Here is a 24,802-nt window from a genome sequence, read left to right on the forward strand (position 1 = left end):
GGCTGCAGATCCAGTAAGACTTCATTTATCTACCATTTTAGTTACAAAGGGCATATTTCTTGAACACTTTAAAAGAAATCAACTTAGTTAAATTTTAAATTATTTTTTAAGTTAGATATGCTATAATTTAGTTAGGTAACCTTTTACTTTTTTATTATTCTGATGGAAAATTATTTTTGCTTTTAAACTGAGTGAAATTAATTTTACATTTTTCTTTATGTGTCCCTAAATAAATTGTTCATATTTCATTATATTTTTGCATTCATCTGTTTCAGAAAATGGAATAATCAAGTCAGAGAAAGTTTTCCAAGTAATGCTGGCCACAGATCGTGCTCACTATGCAAAATGTAATCCCTACATGGATTCTCCACAATCAATAGGTAAGATTCGGACTAACAGAAAATTTCATTCTTTAGTTATATGATAGTTTTTCAGGTGAAAAGATTCTTTAAGAATTCTAACTCATTCCAGTGATATCTTGTAGTTTGAATTTTGTTCCTAATTAAGTCACGTTAGCCAAACTATGTGAAATTTTTCTTTGCTTATAGTCTAACAATTAATAAAAATCTTGAAAATAATGGAATTTTACATGTGAAACGTTATGTACCTTTCCTTTGAATATTTACTAATGTAGGGTCATTAGTCATCACTTCAAGTTCCTTTACATGCCACTATTAAATTTTTTAAAGCAAATATTTAGAAGACTTAAGAATAAGTTCTTTTCTCCTCTCTGCTTCACTGATTCTGAATATTTTTGCTTGTGTTTGCTTTTAGAAAGTTCCTTACCTACCTCCTTCTCTGAAGCAGGTTTTTGCTGAACTGCTGAGCCTTGGCAGTGGGCGCCTTTGAGGCTTAGAAGTGCCTCAGGATTCTGGCCACCAACTGCCATGCTTTCTCCTTATGAAGCACTCACTGTAACACCCAGCAGAGAAGATTCTGGGGAGCTTCTGAACCCCGAAGGCACCTGCTACCACAGCTCAGTGAAAACTGCTTCAGAGGAGGAAGCAGGTAAATAAGTTGTGGAGGAAGCAACTGTGAGAGAATACAATCATGCTAAGGCCAGGACCTGAAGCTGATGAGACAGAGAACTAGACAGACCATGCTTTGGCAAATTAAAATGGTACTATAGCATTTAGAGGTATCATAACTTAAGTTGTTAAAATTTCTTTATTTCTAAAATTATATTTTCTTCCTATAGGTGTACTTGACTTTAAAAATGGAAAATGAAGTGATAACTTGATTTTGGAAATATTGTTCAGTAATCTGTAGTCATTTAAATCAGTATTTATAACTTTGAGAGGAAAGTAAGTTAAAAGAGTAACTAACATCTCTTTGATTGGCAAAAACTAATAGAAGTTTTTAGAACAGTGAATTTGTTTTTGTTTGTCATCAGTATGGATATTGTCTAATATTAATTTTTGCAAAGTTGTACTCTGGAAACAGTACAGAGTAAGTTGTTATCATTTATTTCTCAAAGACATAAATGAAAAAAGTGATGGGTGATTTACAGAAACTAAAAGAATTCTATGGACAGGCCATTATTTTTATTTTTAAAATTTTAATTTAATTTTTTGTTCAATTAACAAAAATTTGTTTTCTTTTTCCTATCTTCCTCACTGAAAATAAAAAAGCGAAATCCTTTGAACAAAAATGAATAGTCAAGCAAAACAAATACCTGCCTTAAGCTATTGTTTTTTATAATTGAACATACGAATAGTGGTTTTCTCCTTGTTTTATAGGTTTCCAAGCAACAATCAGTGCTCCACACATGGTAAGTTTAATTTTGATCATCTTTACAACCAAACTAACTTAAATTTTCTCAATTTTAGTTTTTGCTAAAAAAGATCTGAAAATAGCTTATTTTAATTTCAATTGTCATTTCATTATGTAAAAATTAGACTTCTGATTGTTTGAACATTAATAGTATCACATTATGATTTTCAAAAATAATAGTTATTAGAATTTTTGGACTCAGTTTTCATCATTAGAGATAGTATTTTTGTATATTTATATTTATTCTCTTTATATTTTGCTGTTAGAATAGCTTAAAACTACACTTAAGGTTTCTGATAAAATCTTGTATTTGGATTTTTACTTCTTGTTTCCCTCATTAGAATATAAGCTCCTTATGAATAGACTTCTGTTTTTTTGTGCTTCTGTCTCCAGCAACGTAGCAAAGTGCCTGGCACCTAGTAGGCATTTAATAAATATGTTCATTGACTTGAAGTTATCTACAGGAAAAAGGGTATGGTAATTATTAGATAATTTGAAAAAATTGATATCTGTTTATTGTATTTTAGTTGGAAAAATAAATTCATTGGGAAGAAGACAAATTATTCTTTTCTTTTTATATGTCACACTTTTGTATGAAGACAATTATTCAAATTAGGTTAATGCTTAAAATAGGCCCTATTCTAGGGAATGAAATTTTAGAAAGGACCTGTGTCAAGCAGTTCAGTACTTATAGTGTGTTTTAGGTAATGCTCTTTGCTTTTTAAATGTGAATGTGTGTTTTAAGTATTTTGGAACAATAGCTACTTTGATTCCTAGTCAGCATTTTGGGTTAGAGCAGTACTTCAGTTTTTAAAGTCCAAAGTCCATTGTTTTTGTTCAGCACAGGTATGATTTTATGTTTATTTTAAATTAAAAAAAAAAACAAACTTAAAAATATTTCCCCAATTACATATAAAAACAATTTTTAACATTATTTTTAAAAAAATTTGAGGGGGCAGCTGAGTAGCTCAGTGGATTGAGAGCTAGGCCTAGAGATGGGAGGTCCTGGGTTCAAAGTGGCCTCATATACTTCTTCGCTGTGTGACCCTGTGTAAGTCACTTAACCCCCATTGCTTAGCCCTTCCCACTCTTCTGCCTTGGAACCAATACATATTATTGATTCTAAGGTGGAAGGTAAGGATTAAAAAATATTTGAGTTTCAGATTTTCTCCCCTTCTTTCTTTCCCTATTCCCTGAGATGATAAGCAATCTTATATAGATTATACATGTTCAATCATGTAAAACATTTACATATTAGTCATTTTGTGGAAGAAAACTCAAACAAAAAATGAAAGAGAGTAAAAGATAGTGTGCTTTAGATTGTATTTAGACTTCAATAGTTCTTTTTCTGGAGGCAGATGGCATTTTTTATCATGAGTCCTTTGGGATTGTTTTAGATCATTGTATTGCTGAGAATACTTAAGTCATTCACAGTTGTTCATCATACAATATTACTATTACAGTGTGCGGCATTCTTCTGGTTCTATTTACTCTGCTCTTCATTAGTTTATTTAAGTCTGTCCAGGTATTTCTGAAATCCTGTTCATCATATAGCACAATAGTATTCCATTATTAACAAATAACACAACTTGTTCAGCCATTCCTCAATTGATGGGTATACTAAATTTCCAATTCTTTGCTACCACAAAAAGTGCTACTATGAATATTTTTGAACAAATAGGTCCTTTTTTTTAAATATCTCTTTGGAATGTAGACTTAGTAATAGTATTGCTAGATCAAAGGGTATACATAGTTTTATAGCCCTTTGGGCATAGTTCCAAATTGCTTTCCAGAATGGTTGGATCACTTCGTAACTCCAACAATAGTTCATTGATGTCCCATTTTCCCACATTGCCTTCAACATTTATCATTTTTCTTTTCTGCCATATTGTTCAATTTCTGATAGATGTGAGGTGGTAACTGGTCTAATAAAGAAAATGCCCAGTTTTGTCTATTTTAGCAAGGGAGATTTGCAATTTTTCCATAGGGAAAAGGTTTAATGTTTACTTTCTGGGCTCTATCACCCTACTGGGTACTTATAGGATATCTAGGGTCTATTTTTAATTATTTGTGTTGAGTGATCTCTTAATGGAAAAAAAAATTATCTGCTAGCACTATTTTTTTTCACTGAATTGTTTACAATTTAAATTAAAAAGTTTGACCTATGTTAGTTATTCTCATTAATTAAGGGACCACAAGTGGTCCCTCCATTTCCTTTCTTCTCACTTCTAAACCTTCAACAATCTGGTTTCTTACTCCATCATTCAACTAAAATAAGCTCTCTCTAAAGTTACCAGTGTTTTCTTAACAAAAAATCTAATGACCTTTTCTCAGTCCTTAACCGTGACCTCTTGGCAGCCTTTGGCCCTCTTGATTACCATTTTCCTGGATACTCTTTCCTCTGAAGACTTTCATGATATGGCTGTCTTCTGACTTTTTTTATTATCTGTCTGACTATTCCGTCTTAGGCCTTTTTTTTTTCTTCCTGGCTATTCATCTATGTCACATCTATTAATTGTGGTTGATCCCCAAGACTCTGTCCTAGGTCTTCTTTTCTTTTCATCCTATACTACCTCAGATGGCTATCTCTTTAGGTTAACTTAGGCTTTCTCAAGATAATTCCTGATTTCTATATCCAAATCTAATTTCTCTCCTGAACTCTGGTCTCATATCACCACTGGTCTTCTGGACATTGCAAATTTGTATATCCCAAACTGTCTCCTCTTCCTTATTACTGTCAAAGAAATTGCTATCTTCCTGGTCACTGAAGCTTGCATTCTGTATCAACTCCTCACTCTTACTTTCCCCACATATCCAGTCATTGCCAGATCTCTCTCTCTCTCTCTCTTTTTTTAATCTTCACAACATCTCTCATCTAGCTCTTTTCTCTATTCACACAGCCAAAGCCACAACCCTTGTTGACCCTTCTCATATGATCTATTGCAGTAGCTTTCTAACTGGTATCCCTGCCTTGTGTTTCTTCTCACTCTAGCTCATTCTCTCTACTAGGATGTCAGGGTAATTTCTCTAAAATAAAGGTCTGATCTTATCATTCCCCTGCTCATGGAGCTTCAGTAGCTCCCTCCTACTTCCACAATCAAATAGAAGTTCCTTTATCATTAAAAGTCCTTTGTAACTTGGTCCCTTCCTACATTTTCAGGCTTCTTATATTCTCTACATACTCTATAATCCAATGACAATGCTCTACTTCCTTGGATATAATACTCCATTCCCCATTTCCTTGATCTTTTACTAGCTGACCCCCATTCTAGAATTCTTTATGCCCTCACAAAGACAGAGGTCTTAGTTTTGCTGACTTCAGTACTTGTTCAAACCCCATCTTTTCTAGGAGACTTTTCCAGGTCTTTTTTTTAGGTGCTTTCCTCTTTCAGATTGCTTTCTATTTATTCTACATGTCTTGTATATGCTTAATTGTTTACATGTTGTCTTCCCCATTAGAACATGAGCTTCTTATGAGCAGAAATCATGTCTTTGTAAATCCAATGCTTAGCATGGTGCCTGGCACAATGTAAGCACTTGATAAATCCTTGTTGATGTGAATCTTTTTTGCTTCAATAATAAATGTTTAATAGTGTACAGAAAACTTCCAAGATGTTTCCAGTCACAAACTTCCACATGATAAAAGTGCTTTTAATATGAATTTAACAAGAAAAAAATTAAGAATAATTTATAAACACAAGGATTACATTATATATAATGTACACATATTTACTTATATTCATGCATATATTTTAGAAGTAGTTTACAAATCACAGAAATAAAATGATCGAATCCTTTTGTTTTAATGAAGGAATCAAAATAATTGAATAAAGATAATTGTCTACATACTTAGTGTAAAAAAGAGAATATAGGATCGATATTATACAAACATTTTGAGGACTTTCATAAATTAATAAAGAATAAAATGAGCAGAACCAGAATTATTTATATGATAAAAATACTGTAAAGAGAAACAACTTTGACATATGTATTGTGATCAGATAGAAAGAGTCATTTTCATAAAAATGCCCCATGGATTACAATATCAGCAAATCCAGGAGAACGAGATATATAATAACATTATAAAGAATAACAACTGTGTAAGATTAAAGACTATAAGTACAATGATCAACTATAATTCTATAGGTTCAATTAAGAACCATACTTAAAAGTGATGAACTAAAAATATGCATAATGAAATCTATATTTTGTTACATTAAAAAGAATTGTGATTAGTGCAGTGACCATTCATGATTTAGTAGATTCATGATGATAAAATAAGCTATTTATTAGAGAAGTAATGGATTTGGGGTTCATGAGGCATACATATTTTTGTATACAGCCATTGGTGGAATTTGTTTTGCTTAGGTGTATGATTATAAGAAGTTTGCATATTTCCTTTTTTCCCCAATGGGGTTTGAAATGCAAGGATGAGAAAATAGATTTTAATTAAAAAAAATAGAAAGGTGGGAATATGCTACAGCAATGACATGTTGCATGACCTTTTAGTTGTCACTCTATTTTTAGTTTTATTTAATTATTTTACTTGTTATAAGGGACCCTCCCACAAAATAGGAATAATTCTGCTATTATTTTACTATGAAAATTGACCTATTTAATTTAAGACATATTTGGATAATATGCTTAGAACCATGAGGAAAATGTAAGTAAAATGAATTGTTAAGTAACTTCACATATTCTCCATTTTTTCTTTGTTAGCATGCATATGCTCTAGAACTTCTATTTGATCAGTTGCATGATGGAGCCAAAGCTCTTGATGTTGGGTCTGGAAGTGGAATTCTTACTGCTTGCTTTGCCCGCATGGTAAGAGATTTAATTTTTTCAGACCCTGGACTTGATTAATGAATATAGAATTAAAGGTTGGATGGCATTTAATGAATATTGCCATTAAGAACCTGTGTCTTTTGTGAGCTGTCTCTAACCATTTATAATCAAATATTTGCCATACAGACAATACTTCTTGGCCATTCAGGGCACCCTCATTTCTGGAGAATGCAGGAAAACAGAGATAACAGCCTTACTTTCCTTTTCATTTTTCTATACACCCTTTGAGGGCAGGAATCAACATTTTGTTTATGCAGGTCTTTCCCATCATGGTCAATAATCTTAGAAGTGTATTTGCAATAGTATTGACTGATATGGATCAAAGCACCTTACTTGACCTCTCCAAATAACTTCAGTCTTCCTGACCTTTATTTCCTAGGTTTTGGGGATTTAAGTTAATTTTGGACTTATGTTATCTCTCTGTTAACTCATTATTTAAGTAAATAATTATTGCTCTTAAATGCTGGAAAGTGGGATATTTTTGAGTTTCATTATGTGGTCATGGGACTTAGAAATTTGAAATTGAAGAAATAATTTTCCATAGATTTTGATTTAATTAAAACTGTTTCATTGCTGTTTAAAAACCACAAAGCATCATTGCTTAGAGAAGTTGGCCAGGAGAAAGAGTTGTCAGATAGTCAATAAATTATGTGCACAAATATTTTGTGAAGTTTTTCTTTGTCTTAGAAAAATCTGTAACTGAATTTTCTCACAACAATGAAAAATTTTTAATAAGGAAATACATTCGTGGCGTTTCAAGAGAAAAAAAATACAGTAAGCTACCAAATGACTTTTTTCAGGTTGGTGCTACTGGAAAAGTCATAGGAATTGATCATATCAAGGAGTTAGTAGATGACTCAATAAGTAACGTCAAAAAGGATGATCCAGCATTTTTGTCTTCAGGACGAGTGAAACTAGTTGGTAAGTATAAGAGAAACATAATAATTTGTGTAATGGACTTTAATTCCAAATTTATTAGAATTTGAGGCAAATAGAATTTTTAAAATAAAAATTTACTTTGGGATTGAAAAGTTTATCTGAATATGTTAGAGAGGGAAAAATTGTACTATACTTCTTTCAGCTTAATTTTAATATAATGACTGACTTTTAGTTGTCTTTTCATTCTAGTTTTGGTTATAGTTTCCTAGAATAAAAAAATTTAGGGACTTCTTCCATTTTGCCAGTGGGCAGCATAGATAAGGACAGAATAAGCACCAGTGGTTTGGTCAGGTCAGACTGTTATTTTAGAAGGGTGTAAATCATATTCCATCATTTCCCTTTTGTACTTTTTTTTTGAAAATTGCATTTAATTAGTTAATTTAGAATATTTTTCCATGGTTAAAAGATTCATGTTCTTTCCCTTCTCTCCCCTTACCCCCCCACCTTAGCTGACATGCAATTCCACTGTGTTTTACGTGTGTCATTGATCAAGACCTATTTACATATTATTGATATTTGTACTAGAGTGATCATTTAGAGTCTACATCTCCAATCATGTGATCAAGCAGTTGTTTTTCTTTTGTGTTTCTACTTCCACAGTTCTTCCTCTGAATGTGGATGGTGTTCTTTCTCATAAGTCTGTCAGAATTGTCCTGGATCATTGCTTTGCTGCTAGTAGAGAAGTCCATTCATTACATTCGATTGTACCACAGTGCACAATCATTGTGTACATATGTACATTGTACATTGTGTACAATGATCCCCTGGTTCTGTTCCTTTCACTCTGCATCAATTCCTGGAGGTCATTCCAGTTCGCATGGAATTCCTACAGTTCATTATTCCTTTGAGCACAATAGCATTCCATCACCAACAGATACCACAATTTGTTCAGCCATTCCCCAATTGAAGGGCATCCCCTCATTTTCCAATTTTTGCCACCACAAAGAGCGCAGCTATGAATATTCTTGTACAAGTACAATCTGTACTTCAAGAACTTAATTCTGTACTCTTGAGAGGCACTTTGATGTAGCAGACATAGTGCTTCATTCAAGACAGGAAGACCTGGGTTTGAATTTTGCCTCATACTCTAGCTGTGTGACTGTGGGCAAGTATCTTAATTCCCTTGGGCCTCATTTTTTTTGGAGTAAAATTAAAAGATTGGACTCAATAACCTCTATGTTCTTTGAGTTCTAAATCTATGATTCTAAGTTTGTATGATCTTTTTGTCCTATCCTTATTTGAAGAAAAGCATAATTACCAACATGAAGAACACTAAACAACTTATGTAGTAACATCATTAACACATAACTGTATCCATTTTCCTAAATTCCATTTCTCTAGGTCCCATTCAGCTCTGAATCCTATTGTCTTATAATATTACATTTTTAGGCTTCTTTTCCTGAAGGGCTTTGTCTTCCTTACATGGTTTTGGCTCTGCCTACTTAATTCTATTTCTATGTAACTGACAGCCATGAGGTTGAATCTAAAATTTTCTTGGAGGCAATTAACAGCATTAGTTGGGACATGTCTGGTACTGTTTGGTAATTGAATTATTCTTACTATTTGTTATTGAATGAATATAAATATACCATTTGAAATTACTTGTTTAGGAACAAAGGAGCACATAGAAGTGCAATGTCCTAAGCTTCATTATTCTACACAAATGACTTAATAGAAAAGTATTTTGATTGAAAAATGTTGCTATAAAAAAAAGCATAAGATTGTCATTCTTTGAGATCTTTTGTTAGATTTATGAAGTAATGTAGACCCCTATAAAAACCTTACCTGCATATACTAGCATCATTATCAAAAATACTTACTAAATACCTAATTCTCTATATATCATAATAACTGTCATAATTATGTAGATATTGAAATCTCTCCACACTAGAGACTTGTAGTCTAAGACAGAAAATATAGATGTGGAAAAGCATATACACAAAGTAGAAAACAAATAGGATGAAAATGTCAAACATAAACCTGAATCTAAGGTGTAGTCTTTAAAATTATAGAAAGAGCAGTTGAATTTGGGGATAGGAAGATAAGGCAGTGGGTTAGGAACTGGAAACTAAGCTGTGAGCATTCTCTCTTGGTATATGATGAGGTTATGGGGAATTAATTTTTCTCTTAATCATTTGGGAAGAATTAGAATTTCAGAAGTTGTTTAATGATTATTAGAGAGTTACTGTAGGAGGTATAGTAAAGTATGTCAGGCTGAACCAAAAAGATTAGCATTGTCATGATCAAGCATTTGTTAGTCACTTTTACCAAAATAAACTTTTCTCATTTTTAATGAAAAGGTTTTAAATTATATCTTGTAATGAACAGAACCTGGTTTTTAGAATTAAAAAAGGATAACATTTCCTTTAGTCTACTTAATAATATGTTTCACTGTATATTATAGGAACTTATGGGCTAAATTTGTAGGTATACATTTTAGAGATAGTGGTTGTTACATTTGGGGAATGGACAGGGGAAAAAATGGTTTTTTTAAACCCTTTTCTTCCTTAGAATCAACATGCTATATTGGTTCCAAGGCAGAAGAACAGTAAGGGCTGGAGATTGGGGGTTAAGTGACTTGTCCCAGGGTTACACTAGGGAGTATCTGAGGTCATATTTGAACGAAGGACCTCCCATTTCCAGGCCTGGCTCATTATCCACTGAGCCACTGAACTGCCCCTGAAACACATTTTATATTTAATTTAAGATCAGCTAATTTTCAACATATGCTAACTCTCCTAGTCACATTTTAAAATAATAAAAAAAAAGTTCTGCTAATAGTTACTTGGAGCTTAAACTCAAAAAATCCTTCTGACGTATTTGATTTTTAATATAGGAGACAGTTTTGTGGTGGTGGTGGGGAATAGATTTTATTGGAGGAGCTTCCCTCCTCTCCCATTTTTGATTTACTTAAAAATCATACCACATATATTTAGTGTATATATTTAGTGTGTAGCTCATTGTTAGTTTTTTTGGTACAGATTTTAAAATAAACCTTTTTTCTTACAGTGGGAGATGGAAGATTGGGATACACAGAAGAAGCTCCCTATGATGCTATCCATGTAGGAGCTGCAGCTCCAGTAGTGCCCCAAGCAGTAAGCTTTTTGTGTTTTGTATCTTTTATTTTAATTAGCTTGTTGTCCTTTTTATTATTTGAAGACCAAGCTAGCTAGGCTTAAAGAGGCTAATCATTTGTAGATTTGTTATAAGTGATAAATTTTTGTTCCACTGGAGCTCTTGAAGACAATCTTTTAATTTGTAAACAGGTTGTGAACTGAGACTGTGGAGGCAATATCCACATTGATGAATTCACAAGGCTTTGATGTCTGTATACTGATAGAAGATTTACATAGAGGTGGCCCTTAGTATTTAAAATGCAGATTAATTTAACATTAACATTTTCTATTTCATATCAGTGTTCTTATTGAAATAATAATATAACAATTCCCATTTTAATGGTCTTCTATTTTTTATTTTATTTTATTTCAAGCAATATTTGATAAAATCTCATTATAGACCAGGAATTGGGATAAGCCCTTTAGAATTCATTTTAAGGAGACTTTGTAAATTGTAAGGCATTAACATGTACTTCTGATTATGCCAGCCAGAAAATATTTGACAATAATAATAATTCATATTTCTTTAAAGAACTTAATGAGTTACAAAACTCTTTGCTTTGATTCTGAGGTTTGAGAGACTGTGACTTGCCCCATCGGCACAGAGACAGGAATTTGAATCCAGGTTTCTGACTCAAGGTCTTAGTTTTTCCTACTGTGCCATCCTGAATCTCAGTATTTGCTGTACATAGTACTGGACAAGCTACTAAAAAGATAAAAGGATGTTGATTTTCTACTAACATGCTAGCTTGCATATAAGTAGAATTCTGTTTAAGTCAGTGAACATGAGTGGTTGCTTTGCACAAGGCACTGTGCTAGGTTGGTACTCCCTGCTAGAGGCAGTCCAACCATCTTTGTCTCTCTGCCCCTAATATCCAGTCAATTTCTAAATCTTTTTAGTTACACTTCCACAATATAGCCAGCATTCACCTCCTAGGGCCACCTCTCCTAATTCAGGTTCTTCTCATCTCTTGCTTGGACTATTGCAGTAACAATGGTTCCTTAGTGCTTCAGTGATAAATCACAAACTGTGGATAAGAGGAAACAAGGTTATGATCACAAAAGATAAAAAGGATAATTTTTAGTATATAAAATTTAGAAATTTTTACTCAAATAAATCTAATAAGTCCAAGATTAAAAGGAAAACAACTTGTAAAAAAATCTTTGTAGCAAAAGGTCTCATTTCTAAGATATATAAGGAACTGATTCAAATTTATAAGAAAAATAACTCAGTTGATAAAAAGTTTAAGGATATGGACAGTTCTCAAGGGAAGAAACTTAGGTTATATATACATAGTCATATAAAAAATACTCCAAATCACTACTAGTTAGAGAAATGCGAATTATATAAATTCTGAAAAAATGACAAACATGGAAAGTGATAAATGTTGAAGGGGCTGCGATGTGACTGTGAATTATAAGTACAATCATTCCAGAAAATAGTTTGGAATTATTCCCCCCAAAATTACTAAACTGTATCCTTAGACCTAGATCCAGAAGAGATCAGAGAGGAGAAAGTTTCTTTATATGCCAAAATACTTAGAGCAGCTCTTTTTATGGTGGCAAAGAATTGGAAAAATCAAGAGAATGTCTAAAAATTGAGGAATGGCTCAGTCAGTTGTGATGTATAAATATGGATCTTGTATTATATGAAAAGAGGAATAGATTAAAAAAAAAAGACAGAAAGACTTAGATGAACTGATGCATAGGGAGGTGAGCAGAACCAGGACACTTTACATGCTAACATCAGTATTATAAAAATAAATAATTTTGAGAACTTTTATGAACTGATGACTGATGAAATTGACAAGAAACAGAACAATTTATACAATAAAAGCACCATAAAAAATAATTTTGAAAGCTATAAGAACTATGGCTAATAGAATAATCATTTATGATTTCAGAGTGATCTGTTATTTGCGATGAAACCATGCTACCTGTTCCAATGAAGTGATGGATTTAGGGTGCAGAATGGTGTTTGGTGGGGTATATATAGGAATGAGGATAACACAGATTTCTCTGTTTGCTTAATGTACCTTTCATAGTTTGGCAAGTAGCCTGTGTTTCCACTGTTTTTGCATTATTTTCCTTTATAAACTCTACATTCCAGGCCTATTGGCCTACTAACTATTTCACATACACAACATTCCATCTTTGTCTCCCTGCCATTGAACAGGCCTCCCTCTTACTTCCATCTTACAGTCTCAAGCTTCCTTAAAAGCTCAACTCTAGAGTTACCTCCTGTAGGATCCCTTCCAGTTGTTAAGGCATACCTTCAGAAATTAGGGCATTTGGATGGTACAGTGGTTAGAGTGCTGAGCCCCTGGAGTCAACAAGACTCATCTTCCTGAGTTCAAATCTAGTCTCAGACACTTAGTAGCTGTGTGACCCTGGGCAAGTCACTTACCCTGTCTGCCTCAGTTTTCTCATCTGTAAAATGAGTTGGAGAAGGAAATGACAAACCAACCATTCCAGAATCTTTCCTAAGAAAACTCCAAAGGGTTTAGACAAGATTGAAAAAGACTGAACAGCAACTACTACCACCTCCTGAAATTACTTTGTAAATATTTGTATTTAGTTTTTTGTCTATGTTATTTTCCCCTCTCAGTAAATTGCAAGCTCCTTGAGGGTAGGGACCATTGCCTTTTTGCCTTTCTATATACAGTACCCCTTAATAATAAATGCTTAAGTTGAAATTAAATAAAGGGAAGGGAATATACATTTATATGGCACCTACTGTGTGCCAGGTATCATGTACTAATTATTATCTCATTTGCTCTTTACAATGACCCTTGGAGATAGATGCTATTATTATCCCTATATTGAAGAAACTGAGGGTAACAGATTAAAAGAGTTGCCAGAGTCATAGTGCTGGAAGCATCTGAGGCCAAATCTGAACTGGAATCTCTCTGACTCCAGATCTAATATTTTGTTCTCTGTGCTACCAGCTGTATCTGAAAAAGTAGTAAAAATTCACTTGAAATGAGGATTTTAGAGACATTACAAAAGAATCAGTAACATAATTCTAGATAATTCTGGGTTTCTGGGAGACTCTCTGGATGTATGTGTAATTTCTTAAAGAAAGGCACTGTCTTACTTTGTATATTATAACTCAGAGTGACTTGTCTCATAGTAAATATAATGAATCAAAATGTATCGTGTTGAAGGGAAGAATATTGTCTGGTTGTATATGAAGAGTTCTTGGTTCATAGTGTTCATTCACACCTATGAATGCTTTATCAGTCAATCAAAAAAACATAAATGTCTCCACCTATGGATAACCTAAAAAGTCAAAAGACAGTCCCTGCCCTCAAGGATCTTACTGTCTAATGGAGGAGAAAGCATTCAGACAAATATATACAAAGCAAGCTCTATACAGTCTGTAAATAGGAGATAATTAACAGGGAAGCCACTATGTAGAGAGATCATATTTTTATGTGCAGTACTAAGGGGTAATGATTGCTTTTCATTCTTTCAACTCAAATTGATAAACATTAAATATCTATTATGTGGAAAGCACTATGCTAAGTGCCAGGGCCCCAAAAGTAAAGTGAAAATATTCCCTGTCCTCAAGAAGTTTATATTCCATTTGGGAAAAATGACATGGGCTGCACAGATATATAAAAATAAAATATATACCAAGTAATTTGGGAGCCATGGGGAGAGAAATGATAACTGGGGGAACTGGGAAAATACTTGAATAGAACCAAACCTTGAATAGAATTAGAGATTCCACAGAGTGGAGATGATTCCAGAAATGTGGGAGACAACCTATGTAAAAGGAAATATGGTAACATCATCAGGGAACAGCATACAGGCTAATTTGACAAGAGCTTAGTGTGGGAAGGAGGAGAGAATAGGAAATAAATTTGGAACAGTGTGATGAAGCCAAATATTGAAGGACTTTAAATGCCAAGTTCTGGAGGCTGTAGGGAACTACTGACTGAAAGTTCTTGAGTAGGGATTTTGCATGGTCAGACCAGTGTCTTGGTAATATTAGTAATTTGGTTTCTCAATTATGGTTTGGAGAAAGGAGAGTCTGGAATCAGGGATCCAAAGAAGAGGCTGTTTCAGTAGCCCTGGTGAAATATGATGAGGGCTTGAATTAGTGGTGGCTGTGTAAGTGAAATAATGGAACCAACTGGCATGTGTCATGATATTTGACTTTCAGTTCTTGTAGTCTTCTAGTCTTGACTTCAGATTATTTGCACTCATTGTGTGTATTGTTTTTTGTTCTGTTACTTCTGGCCTGTATTGATCCTTGCAAGTTTCACATTTTTTTCTGAAATTTTTAGTCATTGGTCCCTTATAGTACAGTAATAATTCTATTTACATACCTGTATTACAGTTTGTTCAATCATTCCCTCAAACTAGGTACATAATTTGATTTTTTTTTACTTTTTTGCAATTGCATAGTGTTCCTATGAATACTTTGATATATTTGGGACCTTTCCAGTCATTTACTTCCTATGAATGACAAGGCAGGTGGAGTGTTACTGGATCAGAGGATATAAACAATTGAATAAACTTTTCTTGAATAACTCCAAACTGTTCCCAGAACAGTTTTGACTAATTGAACAGCTGCCAGCAGTTTATTAATGGTTTTATTTTCCCATAGCCCCAACATCAAAACTTCCATCTTTTGCCATCTTTATGAATTTGGATGTGAGGCAGTATATCCAGTGTTGGTTTAGTTTGTTTTTCTCTTGTTAATAACTAAGGACTTTAAAAGGATTTTTTCCCATATGGTGGCTGACAGCATTTCTTTTGAAAACTGTTCATATCCTTTGATGACTCAACTATAGAAGAATTACTTAGTCATGCATGTGTTCATTCTCTATATAGAACTTGGATGTCAGACTTTTGCTGGATGTTTAATGCATAGTTGTTTTTTGTTTTTTAAAATGAATCTATAATTTTTCTTCTAGTTTCACAGAATTTGTTTGTGGAAGCTCACAAACAAAAAATTTTGTGTGTGTTGGGATGGGAGTGGCACTTCCAGAATTTGATTTAATCTAGGTAGGGAACTCCCTGTGAAGGAACTCCTTCCATTAGTATAAATTACAACTTGTTTGCAACTCATAGTGTATTAGAGAATTGCCTAGAGTATCAGAGAAGTCAAGTGAATTGCCAATGCCTTCATCTGTTGGGTTGAGCTGCCTCTTTTCATTTGATATAATCAAAATAGTCTATTCTTTCTTTTACAGCCTTCATTATCCCTTGTCTCCTTATGCATTTTTCTTCTAGTCATAGTTGTGGAATTATATGATCTCCCATCCTATTTTTGATATGATGTTTTATATTTAGATAGTTTATCCTTTTGGAATTTGAAGTATAGGGTGTAAGATATAAAACAGTTGTTTTGAACTTAGGATCTGTTTTATATCTTAAGTATATTTAAAAATATTATGAGAAAAGCAGATCTGTAGGCCTTACCAAACTGCTAAAGGCATCCATGACACAAAAAGGTTATCAATTCCTTATTTAAATTTACTTTCTGCCAAATTCTCCTAGTCTTTCCAGAAGTGCTTCTCTTCATTAAAGACAAGAAGGGCAGAATTTAGACTTAGAAGTGTCTCCTAGTCAGTCTTTTTTGTTTCTGAATCCATTGGGCACTCTAGAAAAAATCCAGCCTTTTTTTTTTTAATTTTCTAGACCAATATAGTTGAAAGACTAAAATTTCTTTAGCAGCTCCAGTTTTATTTTTAAACAAACAACCTTTTCTTTCTGTATCCATATATTGGAACCTCAGAATCTTCCTTGTACTTTAGATACTTAAAGGCTCAGAGTGCTTCAAATGGACTGTCCAGTACTTACATTACTCAGTATCTATTTGTGTGTGTGTGTGGTGTTTATGCCAGGATTTTTTAGCTCTTCCCTATAGGATATGGGTTAGTGTAAATGACAACTTTTTAATTTAAATCCCTAATATATTAAAAAAATAAAGAAAAAAGATAAAAAAACCCTCTTTATGCAGTGTGTATGTGTGCTCACAGGTATTAGATAGATTTGACAGTTTTTAAAAGGCAATTATTAATATCAAATAGATAATTCATGTCTTTATTTTTACTTTATTTTTAGCTAATAGATCAATTGAAGCCTGGTGGAAGATTGATTTTACCAGTTGGTCCTGCAGGTGGAAACCAGATGCTGGAACAGTATGACAAGCTAGAAGATGGCAGCGTCAAAATGAAACCACTGATGGGAGTGATATACGTGCCTTTAACAGATAAAGAGAAGCAGTGGTCCAGGTGGAAGTGATTATCAATTCCACTCTTTCTTCTTCCACACGTATAAGGTGAAAGGGTGTGGATTTTAAGCAGTTAGACTTGGGCTACTTTTGTCACCTTTCTGCTACTCCATGCTTTGAAAAGTGGTCCTCTTCATCATGACATCATGAATTTGTTACATTAAAAACAGAGAAAAATCGTTGCATGGTCTGCACTTCTTTTGTTTAACCTCATTGCTTTGGAAAGTTGGGGAAGGGATGTGGTGGCATAGTGGGATTTATGTTGTTACCTTTTAGAGACTTCTGTATTTCCTTGGAGTTCAGTTAAATGCCATAGGTTGCTATATAGTGGAGTGTCAAGTAAGGATGTTTGAGCTTTGGTATGATAGGCATTATCAAATTTGTGTCTAGGTTATTTTTGTTTTGTTATCAAACTATGTTTTAACAATCAGTAAATAAAATGATTTAAATGATTATTATTTAATAATAATAACTACTCATTCATATAGTGTTTTAAGGTTTGCATAGTATACTCTTCACAACAACACTGAGAAAGTAGACCATTTAAATATAAATTTGACTTTCCCAGCTTTGCAAATAAAGAATGGAGGTTCTAAGACATGTCCATTGTTTTCAGGCTTGGCATTAGGGTCAGAGTGAAGGTCTTCTGACCTTTGTCTAGCTCTCTGTCCCCTTAGCTCTGTTGCCCAGGGCTTTTAACATGGAGAGAGTCAACACTTTGGTTTAACTTAGGACTGAATCTCTCAATTACAAAGACTTGTAAAAGAGTCAAGTACTTAGAAATGATCCAGAGCTCATTTCCTCCTTCCCTGTGTCCAGAGTTTGTTGTTCTGGTATAGGCCACCATGAGCTGTTTTAGTTTCCTCACCTGGGTGTAGTTAGAGCAACCTTCCCTTGGACTACAGCTCAAACTAATGCCAGGCCAAAAAAAGAGTAACACTTTTTTAACAGTAGTATATAACTATACAAATGAACCTGCTAGCAGTTACCTTTTGGTCCTAGTGTAGTAATGTAGCTGCACAGTTCAATAAGAACTAAAATATACAAATATTGCCCTCACTAAATTGAAGCTTGGTAATGAGTAGAATTTTGGTTTTCATTAGTCACAAAAACAGTTTTCAGTTTTTTTCTTTGGGGAAACTAGCACAGTTCACATATAGTACTTCCTTTGTTGGCTAGAACTTAATGAAGACACTACAGTTTTTTAAAGAGTATGATTTTGAAGACCTTCAAACTAAACCAGTTTTAAAGAATTTAAATAAAAGGAAAGTATTGGATTAAATACAAAATTAGAGGATGTCATAGTAAATGCTGAGTATTTCATATGTATTTCTTAGTAACTTTTCTTAGCTTTTACTATTTTAAAAGATCCCAGACTTCAGGAATTAGTGTATAATTGCTCAGTAGGGAAACTTTCTGTAGCTCTTGGGAATAATTTTTCAAGAATTACAGTTCATTTTGTTAGATCTGTATTTGATCTTTTTGTTTAAATAGTTAGCATTTTCTTGAAACCAAAGTTTGTAGATCAATAGAGTTTAAATATACATTTGGAATTTAGAGTATAATGCAAAGATAAAAATTAAACCTACAGAACAAATTTTGTGGGTTGAGAACAAAAAGTTTTCTCTCTTAGTTTGTATTTTTGAGGAAGTCACAAAATAAAATTCTTCAAACATATGAGACAGTGGATTTGTTGTCTGTATTTATGACCAAAAGCCTATGTTTCCTTTTAAAATCTAGGTTTGGAGCAAACCTAGATAGGTCATCCAGTTGGTTTTCCCCCCTAACAATCTCCTTTCAGGCAGAGCCATATTTGACAAGCCATCCTTGTTAGATAAGAATCTACCCTATTTTGAAAAGATATTCTGAAGAAAGAGTGCTTGCTTATTAATCTGTTTTTGGAATTAAGTGTTTAGCAGCCTTCATTGTGAAAGTTTTTTTTAAAATTTTCTGTTTTAGAACTCTTAACTTTTTTTTCATAACCATTTCTATATATTTAATTTTACTTTTCTCACCAACCTGGTGAATTCCATGTTTATAACCAAGAATAAGTTAAGCAGCACTATCCTCAGAGCAGTGTCTGACAGCATATGTACACACCATTCTGCACCCATGGTGCCTCAGCCCTCCAACAAAGGAAGGGAGAGGTGCATATCCTTTTCACTGAAACAAGATTGACCATTATAATAATTTCACAGCATTTTGCTGTTTCTGCTGTGGTTTTGATGAAACTCTTGTATCCTTTTCTTCATGCAGATTGAAAATAATGAATACTATCCTACCAAAAGATAGTAAAGCAATCAATGCTTTAGTATTCTTTGTGTTTCTGCGAATGATTAATATAGTCCTCTGGCATTTTCTTTTTCAGGTTGACATATCTATCCTTTTACATTTTCCTCAAGCTTAGTCTGGGCTATGGTTATTTTCATTCATTTTCAGAACCTTTATCAAATTCTCTACATAATAGTAATAGAGAACTAGATATAGTACTACTCTGGGGAAATTTGCATTTGGTGTTAAATACTTTGAATCCTAGGTCACCATTAATTTAACATGTTACCTTAAGTTTCTCTGTGAACCAGTTTCTCAATAGCTATAACTTATATTACCAAATGAGATATAGCTGTACAGTGCCTTGCATAGTAGTTACTAAATAAATGCTTATTCCCATCTCACCCTTCCCTACAATTGAGGCAGCTGGTGGCTCAATGGATTGCTAAGTCTGGAGTCAGGAAGACCTGAGTTCTGACTTCAGATACTTTGTTAGTTGTATGACTCTGGGCAAGTCACTTTACCTCAGTTTCCTCAGTTGTAAAATGAGGATTGATAATAGCAACTACCTATTAGGGAATACATATTACCTTCTTCCTTCCCTATAAACTTGACAAGATTATTTGCATTAAATGAGAATTAAATTCATGCATCAAGGACTTAAATTATAAAGTACTTTGTAAATGTAAGTTATTGATTATCTAGAGAGAATCTTACTTTTTCGCAACTTTATTGGTTGGCTAAAATCAAGGAACTCCTTATGCCTAACTGGGGAATACAGTTGTAGTGAAAAATAGAAGCTTAAAAAAAGCACAGAGATTCAAGTACTTTATCTTAAAGGAATAATGTTTTTGGTTCCTTATCAAAGGAAAGGAATGCCAAATTAGACTTTGTATTTGAGAACTTACATTTTTTATTAGTTATAGAGACCTATGTTTGGGTTGAAAAATTAAGGAGTACTTCATAGTTATTGACCTAGGAATTAGAAACTCAAGAGTGTAGACACTGCATCTTCTGAACCTTTATTCTCTTCCTACCATAACCTACGGTCAATAGACAAAAGTTATTGACTAACTGGAGAGGATTTTTGTTTTTTGTATTTGTCTTCTATTTTGGATTTCTTTATAATGCATCATCCAGTGTTTTGTACAGAGTGAATCTTTAGTAAATATTGTTGGCCAAGTGGGAGAATTATTTGAATCTTGAAGAATACATGCATTAGTTTTTACTATGACTTTCTGGTTAAAAGGCTTTTACAGTTGTTTTTATTTTTTCCCTGAAAGAAACCATTTAATATGGAATATTTCACATTTTTTGACTTTTATGGACCCCATAAAGATGCAAAGTATAACTAATTCACCTGATAAATATATTTAATATTTGTTACAGTTTTTAAAAACTTAAAAAATTTTAGAAAGTATTTTCTACCAATAATATTAATGAAAAAATAAACTATGGAAATAACAGCTGAATCAACAGTATATCAAGAAATATATCCCTTTGGAGGAGATTATGTCATAGCCATATAAAACATAAAACAAGTACCATCTGCTACCTAGCTCCATAGAAATCTTAATTTTAGTACTAAGACCTGTTAAAATAAGTTTCACAATGAGAGTTGGTATAAATTTGTTTTTAAAATAGAGGCTATTTGGAAGTATTGCTTTATTAAGTTAGCTTTGTAGACCCTGAAACATTTTCAGTATTATGAGTGCCTTCTGATATCTAGGCAGAATTTCGTTAACTTTTTTAAAGTAACTGTTGGGATGAATTTGTTTTTTATGTTTCATTTGAGTGGACCAGATTTTAGCTATATAATTTGCTTGAACATTGCTATATGGTAATCTAAAAAAATTAGCATTTACCTTGTATCTTAATGGAAATATTTCCAGATTTGTCATTTGTATGTCTCTAGCATGCTATAACTATCCCCTTGCATCTGCAAATAACCCTTTTTTGGTGTTTGCTTATTTTTCATGTTTACATACATGCATTTTGATGATGTATAAGCTTAGTGAGCAATATATTTATCATGAGATTGCTTCTGGCATTAAAATGGAATATTGTTAACCATAGAAATGATAGAAATTGGAGCTGATAATGTTGTGGAGAAGATAATTAGTACCTTACTCCAAAACAAAATAAAAGTATGTATAAAAGAAAAGTATTTTTCCCTTTTAAATATTTATTTTCAATCATTACCTAGAAAATAAAAAAAAAATTGAGGCGGCTGATCTATTATTTCACAATCAATCATATAGAATAAGCCAGTTTGAATTTGAAAATTTTTAAACTTAAAATCCTGTTAGTATTCTGGTCACTTGGCTCTCTGTCAAATATAAGACAGAGAGAGGCTTTTCTGATAGTTTTATTTTAGACAGTATTTTTTTATTCCTTCCTTTCTTTTACTGGCAGTGTTGATAGCACAGTGCTATACCAGGCTGAATGAGTGGTTTCTTTTGGAGTTGATAACGCAGCTTTATGAAATCAGCTGACAGGTATATTTGTACATACAGATGATTCCTGTTCTCCAAAACAGTTTGGCTTTGGGAGGCTCATTTTTAACATTGTCCACGGGGCCTTGTGAATTAAAGCCAAATTAAAGCTTTAGTTCGGAAAGAAGTTTTATGGACTTTTAAACAATGACTAAAGGCTAATCAAATTCTAGTTATACAACTTACTACCTTTAGAGTACAAGTCACTGACAAGATTATAGTTGATAGTAAATGGTCACATTGTCTGAATTCATGGACTTAGTGGAACAAAGTTACCATATTTATAATAGTCAAAGACTAAGGGCACTTGAGTTTCACATTTCACTCTGGAGTAGCATGAAAGATGTTTGAGATGGTTGACATTCATTTTGCTTTGTCTTGAATGAAGTTTAAGGCATGTAGGCTTTCTTATCCTTTTTCTTTTTCTAAAATCATTTTACTATACTTGGAGACTGGTGCATATCTTTTAATAACTGCACCAAAAAATGTGAGGCCATACTCTTTGGGATTAGTAACTCTGTGTCTTTTTTCCCCTTGTAGGGATGAACTGTAAAAGCTACATGAACTTGACCCGAATATAATACAGTGGATCGCTCATCTCCAGTTCTAGGAGCTTTTTGAAAACCAACAGCATCACAACTTGTTTTGGACTTTGTCACACTGTTATAAACAGCATGAAAATGCGTGGTTTTGTGGGGTTTCCAGTTCTTTTAAAGAGGCGCAGAGCCAATCTGGTTGAGGAGGCAGAGTGCAAATTTGTGCATTGTTCCTTTTAACATGCCTGCATTTTTTGTTCATCTATTTAAAGAAGGGGATTTCTGCAAATCATGAAAAACATAGTTTGTGAATTCTGATACTGAGTGGGGGGGAATTTTTTTTCTCGGGTCCTTAATTCAACTTCAGTATATTCATTGATCAGGTTGCTTCTGTGCATCTAATGACACCATTTACAACATCAGGTTTTCTGTATTCAGATGTCCGTTAGATGCTATTAAAATAGAGATGAGCTTCCTTTTTAAAGCTTTTGACGTGGTGTCATAGAATAGCATGTAGTAGATACAATCAATCAGCTGCTTTGTTACCTTTAAAACCAGGCATTTGTACATATTAAACTTCAAGAGATCAAAGGTGGTATCTCTTATACACTTGGCTGTTCAGATTGGACATAATTGACATAGTTTCCCCTTTCTCCCCTCTTTTGAAATGACCAACTTGTAGCTCAGTATTGTTTTTCCTGTTTGTAATTCACTGCTGATAATGTATATGAATTTAACATGCTGTGTAAGCTGTGTCCTAGTTACTGAACAGTTTATGCAGTGCTGCTTTGCCAAATAAAGTTAAAAGCAAAAACAGAATTGGTGTTTTTTTTTTTAAGTTCAGTTTTATTTTCAGTTCTAAATTCTCTTCTTCCCCTCCTTCCTCACCCATTGAGAAGTTAAGAAAAACCAAATCCATTGCAAATACCCATGGCCATTGTGAAAAAAAAAATTCCTACATTGGCCATGTCCTTCCTGACTCTTCCTCACCCTCCCCCAAATGAAAAGAAAATATGCTTCAGTCTGTACTCTGAGTCTATCAGCTCTTTATCTGGAGGTGAATTGCAGGTTTCATCTTGAGTCCTTAGGAATTATGCTTGGTCAGTTTATTGATCAGAGTTGCAAAGTCTTTTAAAATTTGATTATAAAATTGCTGTTAGGTGAATTCTTTCTGGTTCTACTCACTACTTTGTATCATTACAGTCTAGTCTTCCCTGCTTTTTTCTGAAACCATCCCATTCATCATTTCTTAAAGCTCAGTAGCATTCCATCACCTTCATATACTATAACTTGCTCAACCTTTTCCCAAATGGTGGATACTCCCATAGTTTGCAGATTTTTGCCTTGGTGTGATGTTTTCATATGGAAGGAAGAAAAGCTGATTGGAAATAGTTGGGAAAAAATGCCATTACCTTCCAGAAGACATTACAAGTTAATAAATATTTTGGGAGTGCTTTGTAAAATTCCAATAAAATATGTAACAAGGAAACAAATCTATAGAGGTTGTGACTTAACCACATAGGTCATGTAGATAAATCTCATAGTCTGGATTTGAACTTTATCCTCTGACTCTAGACTGACTCTGACTCTATAATTTCTACTGTATTAGGTTGTGTTATGTGTTTGTGTTTTTTTTTGTCCTATGAGATACTTAAATGATTGTCCTCAAATGAAGAATATTATCTAGGAAAGCAGTTCATTTGTAGCAGATTGATACCTCCACTGGGAACAAGTTTATTAATATGTTAATTTTAAAAGTAGATGTCCAACTATTTAAGTGTCCTAGTTTTGCACATTTTAGAGTAGGTTTTTTTAAAAAATATGTTGCAAGAACAAAGATACCCTCAACCCAGAAAGAATAGGATGAACCCAATATCTACCTTCCTTCTGCCACCAGCGCCAGGAATGTTAGTTGTTCTTTTTTATGAGAACCAAAATAACATCACTGGTGATGCCTTTTGATTCAAATAGAGTTTAGAAAAGTCATTAGCTTCAAGAGTCATCCAAGTCCAGTGGCAAGACAAAAGTCAAAGTGACTGGTGGTGACTCAAAATGCAGTGGAGAACTTTTGGCTTCTTCAATGTCTGACCAAGCTCTGAGTGCTCCACAGTATCTGTTTTCACCATTTTCATGACCACTTGGAACAAATTGTTTTCCTCTTCTGGTGGCAAATCTTCACATGCCTGGAGTAGACAGCCCCCTTAACTGTCAGTTACCCTCAACTTGGTTTAGGCTTCTTGCCCAGATGATTTTACTGGGGTGGGTGCTGGGAGTTACAGGTGAGAGCTGAATGGCAGGTGGACACCAAGGAGGACGAGCAGCCTGGCAAGGACTCGGCAAACCCTCAGTTTCAGGCAGATATGGGGCTTCTTGAGGCTGAGGGTCCCAGTACTTTGATAGTCTATTTGTCCTTGTCCCCAAGAGCCATAATCTATGTGAATAATTTTGATACCCCTTCCCAATTAGTATTTGGTATCAGGGATTATATTTATGGTTAAGTAGGACAGAATTAAATTTGGTTTAGTTAACACTGTTAGGAGTTGTATGGGATACAACTAATATATTTTGTATTGATTG

At 33.5% G+C, this 24,802-nt stretch overlaps 1 protein-coding gene across 1 annotated transcript in view; it reads left to right on the forward strand.

The window, feature by feature from the left end:
* The window catches only part of PCMT1 (protein-L-isoaspartate (D-aspartate) O-methyltransferase), a 55,203-nt gene extending 32,162 nt beyond the window's left edge, over positions 1-23,041 (forward strand). The window contains exons 3-9 of the mRNA XM_001381136.4: positions 276-380; positions 1,740-1,771; positions 6,493-6,597; positions 7,419-7,539; positions 10,567-10,652; positions 16,755-16,924; positions 22,230-23,041. Coding sequence (XP_001381173.3) covers positions 276-380; positions 1,740-1,771; positions 6,493-6,597; positions 7,419-7,539; positions 10,567-10,652; positions 16,755-16,924; positions 22,230-22,242 — 632 coding nt within the window. The 3' untranslated portion in view covers positions 22,243-23,041. The remainder of the gene's footprint in view (positions 1-275; positions 381-1,739; positions 1,772-6,492; positions 6,598-7,418; positions 7,540-10,566; positions 10,653-16,754; positions 16,925-22,229) is intronic.
* Positions 23,042-24,802: the final 1,761 nt, after the last annotated feature.

Source organism: Monodelphis domestica, chromosome 2, assembly GCF_027887165.1.
Source record: "Monodelphis domestica isolate mMonDom1 chromosome 2, mMonDom1.pri, whole genome shotgun sequence".
NCBI classification, from domain to species: Eukaryota; Metazoa; Chordata; class Mammalia; order Didelphimorphia; family Didelphidae; genus Monodelphis; species Monodelphis domestica.